The following is a 26,877-nucleotide window of genomic DNA, read 5'->3' as shown; positions in this document are numbered from 1 at the left end:
TATGTAACATGTTTGTAGCAATATCAGCAAGTCTGAGATGTTTGATTGCCTCCTCTTGTTATGTCAGAGCAATAAAATTCCTGTAGAGTGCCTATCGAATCCCAGGTGCTAACAAGACATGGATGTAAAGTGTATAAAGCTCTGATATTAATCCAGGTCCCTGCACCTCGCCTCCCTCTAACCAAACTAACTGGGTCTCGTAAGTTGTGTAAGCAAGCTCAAGCATTCGCACTGTCCATCAAGGAGCAGGAATAAATAAGCCCCACCACTTCCTGTAAACCTTTTTTTTTTTTGGTTTAGTTTTTCATTAAAACCTTCCATTTTCATACGTATGAAGTGATTGTTTTTCCATTTTAAACCCATAACTTCCGGATCACGATGGAGCATATTTCACCTATGAATAGGTTCATTACTAACATGGGGCACCGCCAAGGGCATCTCCTTAAAGCAAAAAACGAAGCATATCATTCCCCGACCTTATTATTGTGCCAAGATTTACAATCACCAGAGGTATGCACAATATTTGACGACAGAAACAGAAGACAGTTGAGGCAATCAAACATTTGTAATGAAAACATTGTGGCATTAGAACCTTTGGTTAAAGGGACTGAAACGTACGCTTCAGCTTATCGCATAAATAAAGCTTCCATGTAAATTCCACATTGGGAGATCATAACTTATGAGATATATAATGAATTAAAATGGAACCAAGCATGCCGTCCTAGTTGATGAGTGTTGCCATACATAGTATATCTTTAAGTTAATCAAACAACACTCATAAAGATCTTACCAAAGAGCAAAAAAAAAAACAACACCCATAAAGATCGATGTTACAAATGCATAGGAATAAATGCATCACAATGGATCCAAGCATGCCTTCCTAACTGATAGGAATGACCCTCTAATATATCATTAGATTTGGTTGACTTCTGCAGACATCCAAATAACAATTGAAGAGGCTATCAATCAAATCAGCCAAAGATAATTACAGTGGGGTCTAATAAATAATATTGAAATGGCCAAGCTTGAGTAAAGTAGTATTAGCACAATGACCATTCCTTTGCTATACAAATATAACTTCAAGTTTAGCACAGGGGTTGCTTTTGATATATCTCTCGAGATCAGCATCATCATTAAATCTGAAAGTGTAAAGTGCTTGTCTCTGAGTGATGCCAACTGGGTACATTCTGTATATTCTCAATTCATCATTTCCTCTTATACTTTCTGGTCTTTCATTCTTCCATATGGGTGTGTGGTTCAGTGATCTGAACTTTGATAGTACTGCAGACTCCAATGCTCCTAAAGTTAACTTGCCAGATCTGCCAAAATTGTCAAAAAGAAACGATAAAATTAAAAAATGGAAACTTGGTTGAGTCCCAGGTTGCCTGTTGACTACCAGTCAATGAATGATCGAAAAACATAATTGAGAAAATGGAAACTTGTGACCTCAAACTGCTTACCCAATGTTTCAATGACCCCTAAGTCCATTTTGATGGAACCCTAGGGAAACCATCTGTGGTCATTAATAGTTACAACAGTAGTAATTTGTTTGAGCTCTAGCTTAAATGGGAATTTTCTAGTGCACATAATGGCCTGAAGTATTTTCCAATGAAAAATCATTTTTCGTGAGTTGGAATAATGATTTGAATTTAAATGTTACTGCTGACAAAATAACTTCCATGATTTTCATCAATCTTTATAAAGGAATAACAGACACATAAAGGTTATTACTTTTGTTCGCATTATTAGCTCATAAAATGTAATGGACTCTCCACAAAACCATTGCAACAGCTGTTATAACATCATACTAACCATTATTTAAAACCATGAATTAGCCAATTGACCATGGTGACAATACCCCATTGTCATTCCCTTTGGGATGAGTGGCCCATTCTCCAAGCCAGTAGAAGTCATGCGACCAGCATAAAAATCAAGACCAAAACATATTGCACTCATCTTCTTCTGGAAGGAGCTTTAACTTGTGAACCTTGGGTGGTGGTTCTCCATGTGTTCCGAATGGGTAATGATACCGCTTGGATCAATTTGCAATCCAATGGAAGTGGGAGAAAAGACAAGATAAATTTCTTGTGCAAAGAGGAAGATAACTTTCATTCAAATACTTGGATGCCTTCTTATTACAATTCATGACTATTTATAGGCAAGTCATGGGTAACATGAAAAGACAAAAGAAAATGAAAGGTCAAAAGTCACCTTAATATGGGTAACTCACACAATAAAAGACATCAAAACCAAATAAATTCGCTTAGGAAATTTAAAAGGTCAAAAGACACCTGCCTCTTGAAATACCTATAACTTTCCAACCATAACTCGGATTTTAATGTTCTTAGGCTTGTTGGAAAGAAGAAAAAGAGACCTGAAACCTTTATGTTAATAACTTTTCTAAATTCGGCCATTTAATACTCTGAAAATTGTATGCAAGTTGTCTGACGTTCATGCACCTGCATCATACTCCCCCGGTTGAAGCTCAACTCGTCTTCGAGTTGTCCAATGCCTCTTCTTTATCATGATATGGAATTAGATCAGAAATATTGAAGGTAGCAGAAACTCCATAGTCACCAGGAAGTTCAATTTGATAGGCATTTTCTCCAATACGCTTAAGAACTCGAAATGGTCCATCGGCACGATCTTGTAATTTGCTATATCTTCCATGGGGGAATCGTTCTTTACGAAGATGAATCCATACAAGGTCGCCTTCTTTAAATGATGCCGAGCGTCGATACTTATCAGCTTTCTCCTTAAACTTTTGATTGCTCTTCTCAATCTTGGATCGAACTTGCTCATGCATCTTTTTGATTTCATTAGCTCTTGCTTCTGCATCACCGCTAAATCGAACATCATCAGAAAGGGGAGCTAGATCAAGGGGGCCATTAGAATTGCACCCATAGACGATCTCAAAAGGACTAGCACCGGTAGTAGAACTACTTGAGCGGTTGTATGCAAACTCCGCTTGAGGAAGAATTAAGTCCCATTGCTTCTTGTTATTGCCCAAATAACTTCGAATAAGATTGCCAAGGCTTCGATTCACCACTTCCGTTTGACCATCGGTTTGTGGATGATGAGAAGAACTGAACTGAAGTTTGGTGCCCAATTTCGCCCAGTGTCCTACAAATTTTGGATCTCGGTCCGAAGTGAAATTCTTTGGAATGCCATGAAGTTTGACAATCTCTCGAAAATAAAGATCAGCAATTTTAGATGCATCATAGGTCTTCTCGCAAGGTACAAAATGTGCCATTTTAGATAATCGATCAACAACCACCATGACCGAATCGTTTCCACGTTGAGTGCGAGGAAGACCAAGAACGAAATCAATACTTACATCCTCCCATGGAGCTTGAGGTATAGGAAGAGGAGTATAAAGGCCGGTGTTTTGAGCTCGGCTTTTGGCAATATGGCATGTTCGACATAAGTTGACATGTCTCTCTACATCCTTTCTCATCTTCGGCCAAAAGAAATTTTCTTTGACAAGGATTAAAGTCTTGTCTCGGCCAAAGTGTCCTCCAAGTCCTCCATTATGGGCTTCTTTGATGATTGCTTGGCGAAGAGAGCAATTAGGAATACATAATTGGTTACCTTTAAATAAGTAACCTTCTTAAATTGAATAATCTTCATGAGGAGCATCACTGCATCGAGCCCAAATCTCACCAAAATAATTATCATTAGAATAGAGATCTTTGATGAAATCAAAACTGATTACCTTAATCTCCAAGGTTGACAACAAAGCATGTCTTCGACTAAGAGCATCCGCAACTTGATTGAGACTTCCGGCTTTATGACGGATGGTGAAGGTAAAAGATTGCAAAAATTCAATCCACTTGGCATGCCTTGCACTAAGCTTGTGTTGAGTATTGAGGAATCGCAAGGCTTCATGATCGGAGTAGAGAATAAATTCCTTAGTCACAAGATAGTGCCACCAATGACGAAGAGCCTCAACAATAGCATAAAATTCTTTATCATATGTTGAATAGTTCTTTCGCCCATCTCCAAGTTTGGCACTAAAGAAGGAAATAGGGCGTCCTTGACTAAGCACTGCGCCAATGCCCACATTAGAGGTATCACAATCCACCTCGAAATTTTTTTCAAAATCTGGCAAGGCAAGGATAGGGGCCGTTGTCATTAATACCTTAAGCTTCTCAAAACTTTCTTGAGCCTCCATAGTCCATTGATAGGATCCTCCTTTCAAACAATTTGTGATGGGGGCCATAATAGAACTAAAATGTCGTATAAATCTTCGATAAAATGTGGCCAACCCATGAAAGCTCCGGATCTCGTGAATGGTACGAGGTACCGGCCAACTAGAGATAGCTTCAATCTTCTTAGGATCAACTTTGATGCCGTTGGCGGTGACCATATAACCCAAAAATATTAGGCTATCGGTCAAGAAGTCGCATTTGCGAAGGTTGACATAGAGCTTCTCTTTTCGCAACATCATAAAAATTTGTCTAAGATGCTCCAAGTGTTGATCTTGATCCCTGCTATAGACCAAAATGTCGTCAAAGTAAACAACGACAAATTTACCTATATAAGGCTTGAAGATTTGATTCATGAGGCGCATGAATGTGCTTGGTGCATTAGAGAGCCCAAATGGCATCACAAGCTATTCATATAGTCCATCTCTTGTCTTGAATGCCGTCTTCCATTCGTCACCCGGTCTCATGCAAATTTGATGATAGCCACTTCGAAGATCAAGCTTGGAGAAGATGCAAGCGCCGGCAAGTTGATCTAACATGTCGTCTAGCCGAGGGATAGGAAAACGGTATTTGATGGTGATCTTGTTAATAGCTCGGCTATCAATACACATGTGCCATGTTCCATCCTTTTTGGGGACAAGGCAGGAACCGCACATGGACTCATGCTTTTACGTACCAAGCCTTTGGCCACCAACTCGTTCACTTGTCTTTGCAATTCTTCATGCTCCTTGGGACTCATTCTATATGTCGCCTTGTTTGGTAAAGTTGCACCTGGCATAAGATCAATGCAATGTTGAATTTCTCTCATTGGTGGAAGACCAGAAGGAATTTCATCGGGAGTCACATCTCGGAATTCCTGCAAAAAAGAAGTAATCTTGGGTGGCAATAAATTGCCCTCCGGATTAGATTCCACCACTATAAGAGCATATGCTTGGGAGGCTTCTCGAATTTCAACTTCAAACTCTGCCATGGACAAGAAGGTACTTCCCTCTCCCTTAATGGGTTTGGATGTGTTGTCCATTTTTGAAGGCCCAAGGGTTATTTTGACACCATCCTTCAAGAATGCATAAGTATTTTTGTATCCATCATGAACAACCCTTCTATCAAATAACCATGGCCTCCCCAAAAGTAAATGGCAAGCATCCATAGGAACCACGTCACACCATATTTCATCACGGTAATTTTTCCCAATTGAAAATTGAACAAGGCAACGTTGGAAAATTTTTACCTCATTTCCTTTCTTGAGCCAAGAAAGAGAATATGGGTGGTGGTGAGGTTTTGTCTTGAGTTTTAACTTTTCCACCATCTCCATTGAGACGCAATTCTCGCAACTTCCTCCATCGATAATAACATTGCAAATTTTGCCATGAGCCGTACATCGAGTATGAAAGATGTTGTGCTGGAGCCACATGTGATCATCTTCGCTTCGTATTGAATTCAGGGTTCGACGGACCACAAGAGCTTCACCATGATCACTATATGTGATGTCTCCTTCAATTTCATCATAGATAGAATCTGACTCATTTCTTCACTATCACCTTCTTCGGCAAGAGAAACCACTCTTCTATTTGGACACTCAGAAGCAATGTGCCCATAGCCAGAACACTTGAAACATTGAGGTCGAGATGATGTTGGCCGAGAAGAAGATGAAGCATCTTTTTTCACCATCGTGGTTGGCTTAGATGTAGAAGATGAATGAGATTGCGATGCACTCCCCCAGTTAGGAATGCCCTCACGCTTGAAATTTCGGCCTCCAGGAGCATTTGTTAAACCCTTTTCTCGCCGTTGTTGAAGTTGGCGTTCCACCTTAGTAGCAAGTTTAATAACATCATTAAGAGAAATAAAAGAATGGAGGTGTACCATATCATGGATGTCACGCCTCAATCCGCTAAGGTAACGAGCTATTGTTTGCTTTTCGGCCTCTGCTACACCACAACGAACCATAAGATTGTCGAACTCTTCAGTGTACTCCACGGTTCGCATCCCTTGAGTGAATTGATACATAGTGAGAAATGCATCTTGAAGGTAATTTTCGGGAAGGTACTTTTTGCGAAGCTCTTTCTTCATTTTCTCCCAAGTACAAATCTTGATTTTGCCCTCCTTTGCTCTTTGCAACTTGAGGCGCTCCCACCATATTGATGCATGCTTTCGAAGCTTGATGGCTACAATCTTCACTTTAAGCTCATCGGGGACCTCTTTGTAGTCAAAGATCCGCTCAACGGTGTTAAGCCAATCTAGAAAGATGTCGGGTTGCATTTTTCCTTCAAACTCAGGAATGTCTACCCTGATGTCTGGAAATCGAAATTGATGACGATGTTGGTGAGATGAAGAGTTGCTCCTCCTACCACGACGTAAACTTTGGTCACGGAAGGTGTTGCGATCTTCTTCAGTGGTGCCGCCCTCCTCTTCACTCGGGTTTTGCTCATAACGAGCCAACCTTTCGGTAAGATTTTGGACTTGCCGCCGCAACTCATCATTCTCTATGTCGCGAAGATCTCGCTCTCTACGAGATTCTTCATCGCTAGAACGACTTTGGTTGCCTCGGCTTGCCATGGTTGGTTGAAGCTTGCGTCAACACCACCACGAGAAATGCGATAGGATTCCTCTCGAAACGTCAAGAGATGATAACCCGGGCTCTGATACCACTTGATACCGCTTGGATCAATTTGCAATCCAATGGAAGTGGGAGAAAAGACAAGATAAATTTCTTGTGCAAGGAGGAAGATAACTTTCATTCAAATACTTGGATGCCTTCTCATTACAAGTCATGACTATTTATAGGCAAGTCATGGGTAACATGAAAAGACAAAAGAAAATGAAAGGTCAAAAGTTACCTTAATATGGATAACTCACACAATAAAAGACATCAAAACCAACTAAATTCTCTTAGGGAATTTAAAAGGTCAAAAGACACCTGCCTCTTGAAATACCTATAACTTTCCAACCATAACTCGGATTTTAATGTTCTTAGGCTTGTTGGAAAGAAGAGAAAGAGACCTGAAACCTTTATGTTAATAACTTTTCTAAATTCGGCCATTTAATACTCTGAAAATTGCATGCAAGTTGTCTGACGTTCATGCACCTGCATCAGGTAACTTTTCAATCATGTCCATAAAATTATTGGCAGTGTTCCCACAATTATTTTCAACACACACAACCCACACACACACACACACACAGAGAGAGAGAGAGAGAGAGAGAGAGAGAGAGGGTACCTGAGGTAAATGCTCTCCAAATAAAAACGTCCTCTTTCTCTCACAAACAAATGGTATACAGTTCCTGTACTGCTGGTGCAATTACAAGGTCGATTCAGAAATCTAGCACTCTTCTCCTCTAATTTTTGGATCTTTGTTGCCAGATGTATGCAAAGACGACAAGATGAATGTACTGCTGCCATGTCCACAAGGGCCTTGAAAGAATCGGATGGGCCCTCATATTTCCACCTGCAAGAAGACCCCAATCTATTCAACAGTGTGACTAGGTTGATAAACATGCAAAACATAAAAAATGCTACCACACAACATTACAATATTTCTCTCCAATCCCTCAAATTCTCACAAGATTTTATCAGCAATCATGGAAACCACAAGAGTTCCAGAAGAAACAAAGTTTCCAGAAGGTGGGAGCAATTCAAGTTGAGAGTTCCAGATCTACTGCTAAACTGATGGCTCTTGTCTAAACAGCAGATGTTTGGTATATTGGCTTATTCTAAGAAGTCAGGAATGATAACAGAAAGCAATCCAAAAACTTTTATGAAGCATTTCTTATACTGAAAAGACAAAAAGAACCAAATGGACTGTAAACAGTTGGCATTATTTGTTTGATTTTATCCTCATGAAAATTGTAATTGGAACCAAGGTTGCTGCTAGATTAGCACTACAGGATGGCATCAGTACCAATACATGGTGCAGCCAGCATGGTAGGTACCCTATTTCAGTATCAGGAAGGCACGGGTGGTACATAACATCCACTATGAGGTGTAATAATGGCAAGTGAATCCTCAATTGGGACTTCCTGGTGTGGGATAAGGTGAGTCTCTATACTAGATCACATGACTACGATCCAAAGTTTCTTCTGTTGGAGAAGCATCCAGTGCAGCAGAATGAATGAACATCTATAGTATTTGGTAATCCATTATAAGGAGAATTGGAGATGTCATTGTTCTTTAAAGCAACGAATGATGGACTCAAAACTATTCCCAACAAGCCATTCCTCGTGTTCATACCATGATGAAAGGCAAGCACACACTTATATCAAGGCATGGACAAAGGTGCCTTCCAATCGGCAGTGGAGGAATTCAGCATGAGATACACATAAAGAATAATAATCTAACAGGCCATCCTGTGAACTGACAATCCTTAATCAATGTTACATGAGCACGTAAATGAGAACCAGATTCGAACAGGTGTCCATATTTTTGACACAGCAAGAGGAAAACGAAAATATATACAGATATGCAGGAAAATAATTTTGACTAAAATCTATATGTTTAAACATTGTATAAAAAAAAAAATTTAAATGATATCATTTGTTAAGGCCATCCAATACATATATTTCTCTTTAAAACTTTCTGATTAGCCGACAAACTTGGAATGATATTTTGTAAATTTACTTTACTATGTACACCCATTATCAATCCTTGAAAAGAACAAGAGGTACATTTTAATGTTATTATATTGTATCAAATTCATTGTTGGAAAAGTCCCAACTCTCAATCAATTTCCAAAAGATGCAACCAAAAAACTTTTGTGAGCATCCAAGCGTCTAACACGTCTTCGACTCAAATTTATCTAATATGGATTTTAGGAGCTAGATGCAAATATATAGGTAACACAGACCTTAACGGGTTTGCTTTTTATGGAACTACAATATATGTTGCTCAAGAGGGCAAGCCTTGTCACAAATGGTGAGTTTGCTCCATTTGTGATTTGGGTTTTATGGGTTCAAAACACAGAAACAATCTCTCCAAATATTGGATAAGGCTGTATACATCTAACACTCCCCCAGACCCTATAGTGGCAGGAGCCTTGTGCACTAGAATGCCCTTTATATAGTCTATGTCATTTAGAAACATTGTGCAAATAACAATAAAGGGCAGAGCTAAGCACCTCAGGGCCTCTTACCCCCAAAATTCCACATATTTATATGGACATGCTCCTTGGTTTCCGTAGGTGGCCCAACTAATACTTGAGCCTTTTCCAAATGTTGCTCCCCTCACCTCATGTAGTTTCGCAAACTTAGATGGCATGAGCCATTCAGTTTGGAAAGAAGAAACACTACAATAGATTCAATACATAATAAAACCACCAACCCCACCCACTATACTAGCCCTCACAACCCCATATCCCATTCCTTGCAACAACCATTTATTTCTTTTCATGGTACGGGGCAGAACTCGAGCTTGATTAAAAAACAATCCCCAAATAATGATTCTAGCAAAATGAATGTGTGTGGCTATGTGGGATGTGGTTTAGGCATTAAACTAGATCTCTATATAGTCTCCTCTTTCAAGAAATTGTGAATATTTGGACAAGAAACTTCTCTCCAAGGATCTATATCCCTGTGCATCCTAGCACATCCTGCCAGTACGACACCGTTCTAGCAAGAGAATGGTTCCCCGAACACCCTCAGGACACCAATTTGCTAATGGGGCATCCCGATCGTCCTAGGTGACATTGGCTGGCACAGATTGGGACAATTGTCCTAACACGGGATGGCTTGATAGGGACAATTTTGCTCTTCATTCTCATTGTTAATGGTCATTCCTATCCATCTCAATCTATCCCGCCCCATACTGATATTATATGAAGTTATGAACCCAGACCAGACCGAGATGGGTACTGTTACTGGGGCATTAATACTTGCTTCTGTATATTCAGAACTTTCTTCAAATAGAGTTCCTCTTCCTATATCAAATTTCCTCTCCCTCTATCATACACTAGTTTCTTCATCACCCCGGTTTGGGTTCTTCACACTTAAGTTCATATAGATTGATTGCCAAAACTCAAAGATCAAAGCCTCAAAGCACCACATTAAAGTGTTTCCTTGGTGCTTCACCAAGTATTTGTTGCACTTGTTTTTCTTGGAAGTTCTCCCTTTTGATTTTAGATTTTTAATATACATTAGGATATGTTATATTTGATTTCTAATTTGATATTTCCATTCCTTCCATTAATGATGGTCCCATCAACCTACTTCTATGTTATGGTTTGGTTGAGATTTTAAATTATTTATTAGAGAAATAATTATTTTAAAACAGATAAGTAGAATGATTATTTGTGGAACCAACATTAATGCCTTGCCTTAGGACTAATAGACTTGTATGCTAATGATAAATTATTTCTCTATTAATGACCACATCTAGCGTTTACTTAATATAACTATGCATGAACATCAAGATTGCTAACCAATGGAAACACCAATTTGCCCCTATTCATTAGCATTACAATGGATTTCTTTATACATGTCAAAGCATTTTAGTTTGCTCTTTTCTTTGGTGACAATGCATTTTAGTTTAGTTGTTAATTAAAGTATAGATACAAATGCTAATATAGATGGTATTGTAGTAACATCATATTTTGAACCATACAAATGGTGGCTATATTTATGGGACTTTTGCGAATGATTGCGGTACACGATTAAAGCATAGGTACTTAGGCAATAATGCCCTAATTTAGTAAAGGGGAACAAACCTAAGAACATACCAAAATGGAAATCGCTGAATAGCTAAAAAATCATTGATGTCCCTATTGTTTCTTAAATAAGTTATGTACTCCAAAGGTCTCGTGGGTTTCTAAGAGATATTTTGCAGCCCTTTTAATCTCAAAAAATATTAATCTTCCCATTTTAGCTAATTCATGATGATTTACGAATCACTAACGGGAAAATTATAATCAAAGGCTGTCTAATTCAGACCAAATAACACCAACACAATATGATAAAAACCATGATGGCGTGCAATCAAATTCACCTTGAAGTTGGTTGGAAGCTGACTTGGAGAATTTTCCAGCTGAAATGAAGGACAGCAGCCCTTCTATGAGATATGGGGCTGCAGCCCCGTTCCTATTTTTGGGAGGACCGGAATAGAGGATCGCGATTGCGATCCTCTCCGGCTCCTCCGGGGACAAATGGGGCAAGGGCGCCGCGGGCATCCCGCGGCACCCCCCCTCCGGTCACACCACGGCCGATCACGGCCGCGGATCGCGCTCGACCGCCGCGATTTTCGCGGCGGAGGGCCGTTATGATGGGGAGATAAAACCCCCATCTCTCCTTCCCTAGGGCCACCGCCGAGTCCCCTTTTCTTCCTCTCCTCCCTCTCCTCTTCCTCTCCTTCCACTTCCCAAGTCGCCGGTGAGCTGCCTCGGCCAACCACCACCACCACTCAAGCCTCCCCTGTTTCGAGATCTCCTTCCTCTTCGGAAAGTGCCATCGCCGCCGCCGCTTGACATCGGACCGAGCCTCCCTCGGCCGAGATCCGCCACCTCCGTCGACCGCCGGTGAGCTTCCCTCCTCTTTTGCCCTTGATTCCATGCCAAATAACATGCTTGATTTCCTTCCTTTGCTTTGGCCCCAAACTGAGATCATTCGGTTTTCCTTCGACGCCCGTCGCTGCAGCAGCCGCCGGCCGCTACTGCAGTCGGCCGGCCGTCGACCAGGCAACAGCTCCCGGCCGCCTAGGCTGACCCCCCCCAGCCGGTCCCTCCTTCCTCTTCTTCTTCTTTCCCTATTCGTGGGGGTTTGGGGAAGAAGAAGGGCCCTGTTCACGGGCCCTATTCACTGCGGGCCCGACTTGGGCCCGGTTCGAACCCGAAACAAAAAAAAGAGAAGAAAACCCGAAACCCAGAATCCAGTTCAGACCCGAAACTCAGTTTAGACCCGAAGCCCGGAACCCGAAACCCAAATCCGTTTGGCCAATAAATGCAATTTTACAGTTAAGCCCTTGATAGTATATTATTGCATAAAAGAACCTTCTGTAAATTATGTTTGATCCCTATAAGAAAGATTTATTACATAAAGGCCCTCAAATATATTTGTTTGGTCCCTTTACTCAAGTTTTATTATAGAACAGTACCCTGTAATTAAGTATTAGTCCCTGCAATAAATTTTTATTGCATAAATGAACCAATTAGAAGCCAACCTTGGGGGCCCTATTTAGCTGGGTCTATGCGGGCCCATTGGGCCGTGTTCGATATGGGCCCTATCGGGCCATGCCCATTATGGGCCAACTCTGGGCCCTGTTGGACCGTGTCCAATAGTATTCTTTTTGGATTTTGCTTAGTTCTGAAATTAACAAGGAATTAATTAAATTTAAACAAGCGAACCTGATCCGCCTATCTGAAGTAGGGATTAAGCGAGAAGAGGTAAGTAACTTAATGCTTCAAAGTGCATTTTTCTAAATTATTTGGTAAAATAATTATTACTGGATTAAATTTTGAAATATGTTTTGTATTTAGTAAAATGGGTCTGATATGTTAACTTTTATTTGAAAATCATGTTATACGCTCTGAAATCCGTGAAATATGACTGTACAATTTATGAAATCTGTTTTTATATATGCATTCTCAGCATGGCTATGATCTGATCTGTTCTGTTCTAGCCCCGTCAATGGGGATTATACGTTGGACCTGTCGACTTGTAATCTGTGAGGAACCGGTTTCGACACCGGCTGCCATCGGTGGGTAAATATAGTGGATTTGGTACTTTTGTGCAACACCGGCTGCCATCGGCGGATAAAAATAGTAGATTTGGCACTTTTGTGCAACATCAGCTGCCATCGGTGGATAAAAACAGTGGATTTGGCACCTTGTGCAACCCATGCCACTGGGTTACGTGGCCGTAGCCTATTATGTTGAAATTCTAGTATCATAGTTTTTGGAAAAATGATAATAAGTTTTGAAAATAGTAAAACGATGTGATTTATGATTTATTCCAGTCATTATCCTGTATTTTGACTTGATATGCTCCGACCCTACTTTGGGATATTTTGTTGCTTACCGGGCTAGTGTAGCTCATTATTTTATTTTCTCTGTTTTTCAGATCCAGAGGCTTGATCGCACGGGATTGGGAAGTGCGTTAGATGTTCCGATGATTCCATCAATTATTGGCATTTCAGTTAGATTAGTTTGGACATTTGAATTATGTTAGCAAATGTTATTTTGAAATTTTGTAAGACTGCTTTTGAATAAATTTAAATAATTATGTCAGTTTTGAACATCTATATTTGCTTTGATATGATCCGATGCCTTGCACGCCTGTGCGGCCCACCGTGCGGGCGTGCGGCGTCTGCCGCGCCTCGGGCTCGGGGCGTGACAGATTTGGTGGTATCAGAGCTCAGGTTTAAGATTACTAGGGATCATAAGAGAAACAGTCATATTTGAGCCTAAGTTTTAGGATTCCTAGGATTCGTCGAAAAGGTTGAGAGATGGGTAGGAACTAAACAACGGGATAAGGTTTATTTGCTTTTGCTAATTATTTTGTGTTATTCTGTTTCGATGATTTTAATGACATTTATATATTTTCACTGAATCAGAATGCCGCCTCGCCGTGTCCGTAGTCTAAATCGGATGGTTAGGGGCTCTCGGAGAAGAGTCCCTGCTAACCAAGAGGACGAGGCTTCACAAAGCTCAGGGCCCCAGGGTCAATCAACAATGACTCCGGAAGCTGTCGCCGGAAATCAAACCCGGGTGCTCGAACTGATTGAGGAGGTCGTTGGGTTAGTACGCCAACAGAGGCAACAACCTCAGCAACCAATCCAGCAAGTCGTTGATCCTCCGGAGCAAAGAAGGAGTATAGCTGAATTCAAGAGAATGGCTCCTTCGGCTTTTAAAGGCACCACTAGTCCTCAAGAGGCCGAAGCCTGGATAGATGAAATGGAGAAAGCCTTCAGAGCAATGGAGTGCACCGATAAAGAGAAGGTCAGATTTGCCACCTATATGCTTCAAGACCGAGCTCATCATTGGTGGATGTCTGTGGAGCGCACATTGGCACCCGAGCAGGAGGCACGTACCTAGCAGAGGTTTCGCACAGCCTTCTACTCCAAGTATTTCCCTTCAAGTCGCTTTAGGAAGCTAGAGAGAGAATTTCTAAATCTGTCTCAAAGAACTATGACCGTGGATGAGTATGAGGCAGAGTTTGACAGGTTAGCTCAGTTTGCTCCCACCCTCGTCATAGATGCAGAGTCCCGGATGAGGAGATTTGAAGAAGGATTGAAGCCTTAATTACGTCAGGGTTTGGCCGTAGTGCACTCAACCAACTATGATGACCTGGTAGATAGGGCCAAGAATATGGAAATTGTCTGGAAGGAAATACAAGATTCAAAAGATAGAATACAAAAGAAGAGGAGCAGAGATGATGATACTCATAGTGGACAGAATTCTAGTAGGACAGCAAAATCTCGTAATAGGTCTGGGCAATCAGAAAAGCAGGGATCTTATGGAAAGACTATTCAACAAGACTAGTCTAAATGTGAAGCATGTGGTGGTGCCCATAAGACAGAAAACTCTGTAGACGATTATCTGGCGCATGTTTCAGATGTGGCCAACAGGGTCATAAGATAGCAGAGTGCCCTCGCAATCGGCAAGTATCACAATCAGATCAGAGGCCTCAAGCTACAAGAACCCAGCAAGTGCAGGTTCTCCTGCTCCAGTTCAGTTTGCTCAGCCTTCTTCTCCTAAGCAGCAGATAGGAGGGAGACCGCACAGTATTTATGCACTGACTCAGCAGGATGCTCAGGCATCCAATACTGTGGTGTCAAGTACACTACCGGTTGCTTCTGTTTATGCTTATATACTGTTTGATTCTAGTGCTGCACATTCATTGTGTCATGGATATTTGTGCGAAAACATGACCTACCTTGCGTGCCGTTAGAGTATGATTTACATGTTAACACCCCTGCCGGAAGTGGGATGATTGGTAATCAGGTCTGCTAAGACTTGTCCGGTTCAGATAGTAGGTAGAGACTTGCCTGCTGATTTGATAGTTATAGATATGTATGACTTTGACATAATTCTTGGTATGGACTGGTTAGCGTCACACTTTGCTACTATTAACTGCCATGAAAAGCGGATAAAATATCAGATCCCTGGATACATTAAATTTAGCTTCGTAGGTAGTGGTGCCTATACTTTCCCTCGAGTTCTCTGCTATGCACGTTAGGCAGCCAATACGTGTGGTTGATAGAAAGGAACATGTGTTGAGGAGGTGCATAATTCCTTATGTTAAGATCTAGTCGAACAATCACTCAGAAAGTGAGGCTATATGGGAACTGGAGGACGAGATGAAGGAAACATATCCGGGCCTTTTTGCAAGCTAAGGTATGTTAAATTTCGAGGACGAAATTTTTCTAGGGGGGAGAGAATGTGAGATATGGGGCTGAAGTTAGCTGGGGATAAGACGAAATTTTTCTAAGGGGGAGAGAATGTGAGATATGGGGCTGAAGTCGGCAGCCCCAGCCGACTTCAACCCCGTTCCTATTTTTGGGAGGACCGGAACAGAGGATCGCGATTGCGATCCTCTCCGGCTCCTCCGGGGACAAATGGGGCAAGGGCGCCGCGGGTATCCCGCGGCACCCCCCTCCGGTCACACCGCGGCCGATCACGGCCGCGGATCGCGCTCGACCGCCGCGATTTTCGCGGCGGAGGGCCGTTATGATGGGGAGATAAAACCCCCATCTCTCCTTCCCTAGGGCCACCGCCGAGTCCCCTTTTCTTCCTCTCCTCCCTCTCCTCTTCCTCTCCTTCCTCTGCTCCCACTTCCCAAGTCGCCGGTGAGCTGCCTCGGCCAACCACCACCACCACTCAAGCCTCCCCTGTTTCGAGATCTCCTTCCTCTTCGGAAAGTGCCATCGCCGCCGCTGCTTGACGTCGGACCGAGCCTCCCTCGGCCGAGATCCGCCACCTCCGTCGACCGCCGGTGAGCTTCCCTCCTCTTTTGCCCTTGATTCCATGCCAAATAACATGCTTGATTTTCTTCCTTTGCTTTGGCCCCAAACCGAGATCATTCGGTTTTCCTTCGACACCCGTCGCTGTAGCAGCCGCCGGCCGCTACTGCAGTCGGCCGGCCGTCGACCGGGCAACAGCTCCTGGCCGCCTAGGCTGACCCCCCCAGCCGGTCCCTTCTTCCTCTTCTTCTTCTTTCCCTATTCGTGGGGGTTTGGGGAAGAAGAAGGGCCCTGTTCACGGGCCCTATTCACTGCGGGCCCAACTTGGGCCCGGTTCGAACCCGAAACCCGAAACAAAAAAAAAGAGAAGAAAACCCGAAACTCGAAATCCAGTTCAGACCCGAAACCCGAAATCCGAAATCCAACTTGGAACCAACATTAATGCCTTGCCTTAGGACTAATAGACTTGTATGCTAATGATAAATTATTTCTCTATTAATGACCACATCTAGCGTTTACTTAATATAACTATGCATGAACATCAAGATTGCTAACCAATGGAAACACCAATTTGCCCCTATTCATTAGCATTACAATGGATTTCTTTATACATGTCAAAGCATTTTAGTTTGCTCTTTTCTTTGGTGACAATGCATTTTAGTTTAGTTGTTAATTAAAGTATAGATACAAATGCTAATATAGATGGTATTGTAGTAACATCATATTTTGAACCATACAAATGGTGGCTATATTTATGGGACTTTTGCGAATGATTGCGGTACACGATTAAAGCATAGGTACTTAGGCAATAATGCCCTAATTTAGTAAAGGGGAACAAACCTAAGAACATACCAAAATGGAAATCGCTGAATAGCTAAAAAATCATTGATGTCCCTATTGTTTCTTAAATAAGTTATGTACTCCAAAGGTCTCGTGGGTTTCTAAGAGATATTTTGCAGCCCTTTTAATCTCAAAAAATATTAATCTTCCCATTTTAGCTAATTCATGATGATTTACGAATCACTAACGGGAAAATTATAATCAAAGGCTGTCTAATTCAGACCAAATAACACCAACACAATATGATAAAAACCATGATGGCGTGCAATCAAATTCACCTTGAAGTTGGTTGGAAGCTGACTTGGAGAATTTTCCAGCTGAAATGAAGGACAGCAGCCCTTCTATGAGATATGGGGCTGCAGCCCCGTTCCTATTTTTGGGAGGACCGGAATAGAGGATCGCGATTGCGATCCTCTCCGGCTCCTCCGGGGACAAATGGGGCAAGGGCGCCGCGGGCATCCCGCGGCACCCCCCCTCCGGTCACACCACGGCCGATCACGGCCGCGGATCGCGCTCGACCGCCGCGATTTTCGCGGCGGAGGGCCGTTATGATGGGGAGATAAAACCCCCATCTCTCCTTCCCTAGGGCCACCGCCGAGTCCCCTTTTCTTCCTCTCCTCCCTCTCCTCTTCCTCTCCTTCCACTTCCCAAGTCGCCGGTGAGCTGCCTCGGCCAACCACCACCACCACTCAAGCCTCCCCTGTTTCGAGATCTCCTTCCTCTTCGGAAAGTGCCATCGCCGCCGCCGCTTGACATCGGACCGAGCCTCCCTCGGCCGAGATCCGCCACCTCCGTCGACCGCCGGTGAGCTTCCCTCCTCTTTTGCCCTTGATTCCATGCCAAATAACATGCTTGATTTTCTTCCTTTGCTTTGGCCCCAAACCGAGATCATTCGGTTTTCCTTCGACACCCGTCGCTGTAGCAGCCGCCGGCCGCTACTGCAGTCGGCCGGCCGTCGACCGGGCAACAGCTCCTGGCCGCCTAGGCTGACCCCCCCAGCCGGTCCCTTCTTCCTCTTCTTCTTCTTTCCCTATTCGTGGGGGTTTGGGGAAGAAGAAGGGCCCTGTTCACGGGCCCTATTCACTGCGGGCCCAACTTGGGCCCGGTTCGAACCCGAAACCCGAAACAAAAAAAAAGAGAAGAAAACCCGAAACTCGAAATCCAGTTCAGACCCGAAACCCGAAATCCGAAACCCAGTTTAGACCCGAAGCCCGAAACCCGAAACCCGAACCCGTTTAGCCAATAAATGCAATTTTACAGTTAAGCCCTTAATAGTATATTATTGCATAAAAGAACCTTCTGTAAATTATGTTTGATCCCTATAAGAAAGATTTATTACATAAAGGCCCTCAAATATATTTGTTTGGTCCCTTTACTCAAGTTTTATTATAGAACAGTACCCTGTAATTAAGTATTAGTCTCTGCAACAAATTTTTATTGCATAAATGAACCAATTAGAAACCAACCTTGGGGGCCCTATTTAGCTGGGTCTATGCGGGCCCATTGGGCCGTGTCCGATATGGGCCCTATCAGGCCCTGCCCATTATGGGCCACCTCTGGGCCCTGTTGGGCCGTGTCCAATAGTATTCGTTTTGGATTTTGCTTAGTTCTGAAATTAACAAGGAATTAATTAAATTTAAACAAGTGAACCTGATCCGCCTATCTGAAGTAGGGATTAAGCGAGAAGAGGTAAGTAACTTAATGCTTCAAAGTGCATTTTTCTAAATTATTTGGTAAAATAATTATTACTGGATTAAATTTTAAAATATGTTTTGTATTTAGTAAAATGGGTCTGACATGTTAACTTTTATTTGAAAATCATGTTATATGCTCTGAAAGCCGTGAAATATGACTGTACAATTTATGAAATCTGTTTTTATATATATGCATTCCAGCATGGCTATGATCTGATCTGTTCTGGCCCCGCCAATGAGGATTACACGTTGGACCTGTCGACTTGTAATCTGTGAGGAACCGGTTTCGACACCGGCTGCCATCGGTGGGTAAATATAGTGGATTTGGCACTTTTGTGCAACACCGGCTGCCATCGGTGGATAACAATAGTGGATTTGGCACTTTTGTGCAACACCGGCTGCCATCGGTGGATAAAAATAGTGGATTTGGCACCTTGTGCAACCCATGCCACTGGGTTACGTGGCCATAGCCTATTATGTTGAAATTCTAGTATCAGAGTTTTTGGAAAAATGATAATAAGTTTTGAAAATAGTAAAACGATGTTATTTATGATTTATTCCAGTCATTATCCTGTATTTTAACCTGATATGCTCCGACCCCACTTTGGGATATTTTGTTGCTTACTGGGCTAGTGTAGCTCATTATTTTATTTTCTCTGTTTTTCAGATCCAGAGGCTTGATCGCACGGGATTGGGGAGTGCGTTAGATGTTCCGATGATTCCATCAGTTATTGGCATTTCATTTAGATTAGTTTGGACATTTGAATTATGTTAGCAAATGTTATTTTGAAATTTTGTAAGACTGCTTTTGAATAAATTTAAATAATTATGTCATTTTTGAACATCTGTATTTGCTTTGATATGATCCGATGCCTTGCACGCCTGTGCGGCCCGCCGTGCGGGCGTGCGGCGTCTGCCGCGCCTCGGGTTCGGGCGTGACACCTTCATCTCCCATATCTTCTGTCTCTCCCTTCCAACTCTTCTCTCTACCTTCGTCTCCCTCTTCTTTACAGATTTCTTGTCTTCTTGCCGATTTCTGATTTTGTGACATTGTACTAAAGGCAGGTTAGCATCGGTCTCATTCATGTTGTGTAATCCCCAGAAGTGGGTATCAAGTCATATATCTGCAATAAGAGAGCTTATTGATCTTGCTGCTGTAGTTCTTTCAATGTGCGGGATCATGATCATGGCCTTCTTTATTCATACGAAGCACGTGATGCTGTAGAAAGAAGGATCTGAAGGTAATTATTGGTGTTCGATCTCTGTTAAGGAGTACTCATACTATTCAGATGCTATATCAGGTCAGTCAAATTCTAAGGATATATTGTTTTCCTTCCAATATGTGAACATCATGTTGCTGTCTTGCAATGCAGAAACCTGCATATTATATCTGATTATCGACTTGTGAGAACCTGCATATTGTTTCCTTGTTTCAAGTGTTCCTGAGCTCAATTTTGGTCATACTTGAGTTGTAATCCATTCTAGCTATTGCCCATGGATTTAAATACAGCCGAGTTTTGACTATTGATTCCTTTTTCATTGTTATGGCTGGAGATGTTAAACTTGGAGCTTATATGAATGATATTCCTGGTGTGCAAATGACATCTATGAAGCTATATGGAGCCAAAAATTATTTGTAATGGGGCAAAGCTGGAGAAGTTTTCTTAAAAGCTAAAGAAAACATGATTATATCACTGATAATCGTCCATCTAGAAGTGACAAAATGACAATGGCAAAGAGACATTTCCCAAGTTGTGATCTTCTTATGGAATAGTGATGCAGGAACACGAGCCCAAGTCATGATGGACGTACGTCAAGTTTGGATCCTTGCTTGGGTGCGCCCGAAACATATTGGGTTCATGATTTCCAGCACTAAATTACATTGGATTGAGTCTATTTTATTTTGATCTATTAGATCACATTGAGTCCTTTTATTTTGGGTTTGTAATTTGCTAATTTATGTTTATAATTGAGTCCTAAAATGAGTTGTAAGTTTGTTGAACTGAGTCTTCAATTGAGTCCTTGTGTGAGAGGATTGAGTCTATATGTTTAAGATGGAGTCTTTGTAATTGAGTGCCATGTGGCAATCCTTGGCTAAAGATTAGGAGGCTCAAGAGTCCATGAAGAGGACTTCACGTGAAGGAAGGAAAGAAATCAGATGGCGTGAAGAATTTTTGAAGAGAAGTCTTGGTGCAAGGACTCTTCATGTGATGATCAACCCTTGCCGATTTTTAGGGATCCTTGTTTCCTAATCTTTTGATGTGGCGCCCCTTGAGGATTCCCCTTTGAGAAGGATTTCCAATGTGAAAGAATTCAGCATGAAGACCTTTGCATCACGTGTAGGGATAGTAGAAGATATCATCCAATTGTGGAGTCTTGACATGGTCAATAAGAAATCTCAACCCATCACATGGAGTTCATCCTACGGTGGAGTGCTTTAAAGACCTTTTGATTTGCTTCAATAGGTGTGTGGAGTATTGAGAAAAACTTAGAGTCCAAGTTGTGGTGAGATTGAGTCCATGTAATAAGTGATTTAAATATTGAGTCTAGTCTTGTGAGAAAAATTTAGAGTCCAAGTTGTGGTGAGATTGAGTCCATGTAACAAGTGATTTAAATCACATTGGATTAGCATTTTCGGCGCCTAATTAGATTGAGTCTAAGGCGTTGAATGGGTCTTTGATTAATTAGGAGTGGCCGCATGTCATATGGGAGTCCTAAGAAATTTGGACTTGGTCTCATGCGGCATGGAGGGATTCCCACTTAGAGTAGGAATCATAGCGTGCGGCTGAAACCTCTCTTCTTAGGTTCCAATCCGCATGCCCAAGATGAGAATTCATGGGTTTCTAGGCTTAGGTGGCAAGGTGTTTGAGGTCAATTAGGAGATTTAAATTTTAAAAGAGTCCCTATGTGGTTAGGAGTCCAATAAAATTCTGGTTGTAATTCTTATCTTTGCCAACCTCCCTCCCTATAGAATAGGAGGTTTGATGAATGTAATAATCAGAGAATTATTTTGAGAAAATTTTCAGAACCTCTTGTGAGTTTCCACGGTGAGGAGAGATCCCTCTTGCTTGGTGAGATGCCAAGGTTAGCGTGAGAAGGGGGTGAGACTCTTCCTTCTTCCGCTAGGTTTGGGTTTTGAGGAGGTGAGACTCTTCCTCAATTTTCCATAGTTATCCCTACCAATTACATGCCACTTTGCCATAACCCTTAGAGTCCTAGTCCATCTAGGATTCCTCCTAATCAGCCACGCCATCCATCCTCTTCTTTGATCACGCCACATCACAAGAGTTCCTTCTTATTGGTATTCTTATTCCATCACGCACTACATCCTCATCCATATCCTAAATCCCATGCCACCAACCCTTTCCCTTGCCACGCCTAAGCCTGATTAAAATCCTAATCTAGTTAGGACTCCTAATCCTCAGCCATAAATCCCTTTCCACGTCCTAACCCCATCTGATTTTGGTTCCAAACCAAGTCTAGCTGCCAACTACAATTCAAGCCGCAATTCACCAATTGGTCAACAATCTCTAGGTCCAATTAAACCATCTTCCATCCCATCTTCCTTCTCCCTTCCATCCATGTGAAGCCCTAGCCTCCATTGCTATCACCAGAGAAAAAAGAACAAAAAAGAAAGAGAAAAAAAAAGAAGAAAAGATTCAGCCACCATCATCAAGAGAAAAAAAAATTACAGCAACCCACCCCAACTGCATCAAATAGCATGGCACCCACCATTAGCAGCACTATGTTTTATAACACAGCAAAGGAGATGGAATCACATGAGAAAGTACTCTTCAAAAGAATATTTTTTTATGAAAAATATGATCAGATTTTTCAACTTTAGAAGGGAAACTAGTTGCTAAGTGACAATTATGGTCAGCTTAGAGGACTTAGAAAGGAATTCAACGTTTATCAACCTCCCACAAATTATCTTGGATAGTAGAAGACAGCAACTAATCCTCATTCATTACACAAGCAGCCTTGACCCTTAAAGAAATTGATCCTATGACAAAACATGCAGCAATTCTCTTATTTTTCTTCTTTGTCCTCATCCTCCTCTAAAATTAGCCACATGCAACAGTAATTGCAGATCATGGAACACAACCAACGCATAGAATTGGAAAGAGAAAAATAAAGAAGAAAGAAAAAGGAATCGAGGAAAAGAACAATTGTTTTGTAACATTACAAGTTCTCAGCAGTTAAAGTTTAGTATGTATCTAATAGGAAATAAAATTTAATTTATAAAACATTATTTCCTACAAAACACATTTTTGCAAGTGAATTCAGTTCCATTTTCCAATTCTAAAAACAAACTAGAGAAAGGAAAAACATGAGATGTAAGAACGTAATTCTGTAACACCTTAATAATGATTATTGATATCATAGAGTTACATAAACAATAGCTTTCAGCAATGGGCATGCATATAGCCTATTTGAAAGTAAAGAGATTTATGAAGGTTATCTTTGGAATACATAGGAGATATTGAGAACTAAAAAGTTGATAAAAAGGTCCTAAATATAAACTTGAAGAGTTCAAGGTTAAATTTATAAGTTTTCCAAGACTTGTGCCATCTTGTGCTTGTTTCTTGAGCTGTCACATCATGCTTTCTTAGCAAGCAACCATGAAATATTAGCTGCCACCTAATGCTTGCATTGCTCATAGCCATCTCATACATTTTTCTAATTAGTTTTCACCTCATGCTTAGCCACTAAATTGCCACCTCATACTTGCTCTAGGATTGGCACATCATGATTATCACTATTTCCAACAGCCACCTCATGCCTTACCAATCAGCCACCTAGCTGAACCCTTAGCTTGACATCCGACTACCATATCCTGTTGGCTAAACATCTGATGCTCACAAACCAAGGTTCATCGCCCTACCCCAAACTGCCAAGTTTAGGGCATACCAAACCATTCAAGCAAGATCATGGATGGGGCGGCCTCTCGGTCAGGACAGGCCTCAAACACAACCTAAACCAACCCAAAGCAGAATTGCACATTTCTACTTGGTTCAAAATAGTTCGGACCAGTTCACCCTCAATAATTGATGCGACGCCCTAAGAAGGTTTCCCGAACCTTCCCAACCCTCCCACACCATTTAAAGCTAGACAAGGACCAATCTTCATGGATTTCATCCGAAATCCAACTCTTAGCAAGTAAAACACCATATTCCCTTCCATCTCCTAAGTTTCGTTTTTTTCTTTTTGAAGCCTAAAATAGGCAAAAAAAGGGAAAATGAGGGAAGATCATACCAAAATTTTGCATTTTCGCATGATTTCATGAAATGTTGTAAATTTAAGGATGATCTACACAATTCCAAATCATATTTTTTTCATTCATCAGATAATTTTTTAGATCAAAAAATATATTTTTGATTGATATATATATATACAAATTAATGTTCAAAAAATTTCAACATCAATAGCATGTTTGAGGTATACATGCTACTTGCTATCTCAATTTGATAGCAATTCATTTAAATTTGGACATGATCATGGCTACGCATACCTAAGCCCAAATTTAAATAAATTTTAAAATAAATGACAATTAATGCATACCCATGGGCTCATGGTCTGCCATACCGGCCGGTACATACCAGTACCGGACCCTACCGGTACGGTACAGCTACATATTTCGGTACCGAACTGTACCGGCCCGTACCGACCGGTACCGACGCATACCGGCCCGGTACCGACCCAAACCGACTCGGTACCGGCCCGAACCGACCAGTCCATACCGGCTCCAATTTTTTTTTGGTTTTTAGCCCCATCGGTACAGTACCGGTTCGGTTCGGTTTGGTTCGGCACCGTACCGGTACCGATGCCCACCGGTACGTCGGTACCGCATACCTTGCATGGGCTGAAAAATATATGCAGTACCCCTAATATGGTGCTACACTAATTCAAATTAAAATTAATTTTCTAGATATTTTATAATTAAAAGTAAATTTATAATTAAAAATATTTATAAATTATTAAAATTTATGAAAAGTTAGTATCATGAATGGATAATACAAAAGTATTCTCTGAAATAATTCTACCTTTTATTCATTTCAATGTAATTATAGAAGTTTTAAATAATTATTAATTTTACTAAAAAATACATGACATGCTCCTTAAACTTGCAAAATATATCCAAGAAAGAAGAAAAAAATGGAGCTTGACATAGATTAAGAGCATGGGGCGATGATTCCAAGGTAGCACCACTAGAGGTGCAAGTGGTGCAATGTGGAGTGGAGGGGAGAGGGGTGATGTGGTTGAAGTAATTTTTGGCCGATAATTCTCCCAACATGGCTGCTTGTAGAAATATCCACAAGAGATCCACCATACGTTCAAAAATACTTCATCGATTTTAAATGAGAGCAAGCACAAAATGTGGAGAAAAGAGCAAAAATCAAACATCAGGCAACTGAGCCACCTTCATATCACTCCAAGGATACAGAGAGCAATGAAGTGTCAAATCCAGATGACATGGAGCTGCAGATTCAAGTTGCCATATGGAAGAGACGAAATGATCGATGGAAAAGGAAGGTTGTCAAGTATAAGGCTCAATTTGGGCCCTCATAATTTGAGTCAGATTCTATCCTTGTTCCAGGTCTACTAGGATAGATCTAGGCTATAGAAAGAGCCAATCGATAAAAGAGATTGTAGAAAAAGATGGCAGTAGAATGCATCCATTTTTGGGACCTTCAGCAGTGAAAAAGAATAAATCCAGGGATATACCAAAAGGGGCCACACTATTCATGATGTAAAATCTCCATGCCTTTCCTATTAGAGATTCTAAGTAGCAAGGGATTGATGCTATGCTTATAAAAGACAAGAAAAATAACATGTTATGGGCAACTATTTCCTATTTTCATTTTAGCCACATCCCCACCAATGCTATGGGCGACACGTATTACCAGCTTATTATCAACACCGTTTAGAAAGTCGGTCAGGTTGTAGATCCTCCTGGCCCAAAGTACATATATGGTAAGCTATTGGATAACTCATATCATATCCTTCATCTAAGGTATTATATTCGATTGGCTACTATCTTCCATGGCCTTAGCCAAATTACGAGTCAGAATTCACTACCTCGATCTTCTCTCGAATGGGATGGCCAACCTAGAACTAGACATTGGATCATTATCAAGATGGCTGTCTAGGAGGCTTAGATTATAGAATGTAGGGGTGGGCAAAGTATCTAGGTTGGAGTCAGATCTCAATCCTAGACTATGACTAAAATCTTGATGTCTTCAAGTGACATAGACACTTCACAAGGAATCAGATGTAAGTACGTATTTTGTACTTCAAATTCATCTGATATATGTATATTCAAGTATATATACACGTGCACTCAATTATATTACAATTGCTTTCACTAATCAGTCATATTGTCTTTAAGACTAACAGGACATGAAAAAACTACCAAAGTAGCATCATAATTGTAAACAACCACAATCATAATCTCTTAAGACTAAAAAACAAAAAAAATGAAACATGAAAAATGGAAAAACAAAATGGTATAATAGTACAGACTTGGTCCGCCACAGTGTATCGACACTCAATACAATACCGAACTAGTACCATACTGTATCAATCACCAACTAGCATCCGATGCTAGTTCAGCAGACGTTTACAAAACATCTATAACTACATAGATGCTGGCCTCCTATTATTATTCATAAATCTTAAAAATTCTAGCCACCTATAGAATAAAGAATGAGTGAAGAAAGAATAAAAAAATAAAAGCAGCAATCAGGTAGAACAAAAGGAGAAAGTTGTAGTGTGAAGCTTCTAACTTGGAAATCCGCAGAAAGTGTCCTCACATAGTGGATATTCGATTTTGTTCCTCCCATCCCTTGTTCAATATCAGTTTTAAAATCCTCATTCCTATTGAATTATGAATCGTCTTAAAGACATTGAATTTCAACATTTGTTTATAATGGGGAAATAAAAATCTGATTTTTTTTTAATATGTAAATGCTCATATCTTGTATTATTTTCAATTCTCTTCTAAATATCCATTCAGTTTCATTTTGGAAACTTTTCCCATGTGTTTTGAATGATTTAGTGACATCTACATTTATTAGACTCCAGCTATGTCATCTCCACCAGAACTAGTGCTATGACAGTCAAGCATATTATTGAATTATATGTTATTATCAGAAGTATTGTTCTTAACTATTATGTTTCTTAATAATGAAAATTCTTATGCCTATTATATGACATTGAACCTTCTAGTCAGCTAGTCAACTCTTAATCAGCAGGT

The 26,877-nt window shown here is 41.1% G+C and overlaps 1 protein-coding gene across 1 annotated transcript in view; it reads right to left on the bottom strand.

The window, feature by feature from the left end:
- Positions 1-677: 677 nt before the first annotated feature.
- Positions 678-26,877, bottom strand: part of LOC103719837 (glycoprotein 3-alpha-L-fucosyltransferase A-like) — a 51,582-nt gene continuing 25,382 nt past the window's right edge. Inside the window, exons 6-7 of the mRNA XM_039118463.1 lie at positions 7,424-7,651; positions 678-1,319 (exon numbers count right to left, since the gene is read on the bottom strand). Of these exons, the coding sequence (XP_038974391.1) occupies positions 1,064-1,319; positions 7,424-7,651 (484 nt within the window). The 3' untranslated portion in view covers positions 678-1,063. The remainder of the gene's footprint in view (positions 1,320-7,423; positions 7,652-26,877) is intronic.

This window comes from Phoenix dactylifera, unplaced genomic scaffold (assembly GCF_009389715.1).
Source record: "Phoenix dactylifera cultivar Barhee BC4 unplaced genomic scaffold, palm_55x_up_171113_PBpolish2nd_filt_p 000353F, whole genome shotgun sequence".
Lineage (NCBI taxonomy): Eukaryota > Viridiplantae > Streptophyta > Magnoliopsida > Arecales > Arecaceae > Phoenix > Phoenix dactylifera.
This window is presented reverse-complemented; position numbering and strand designations above follow the sequence as displayed.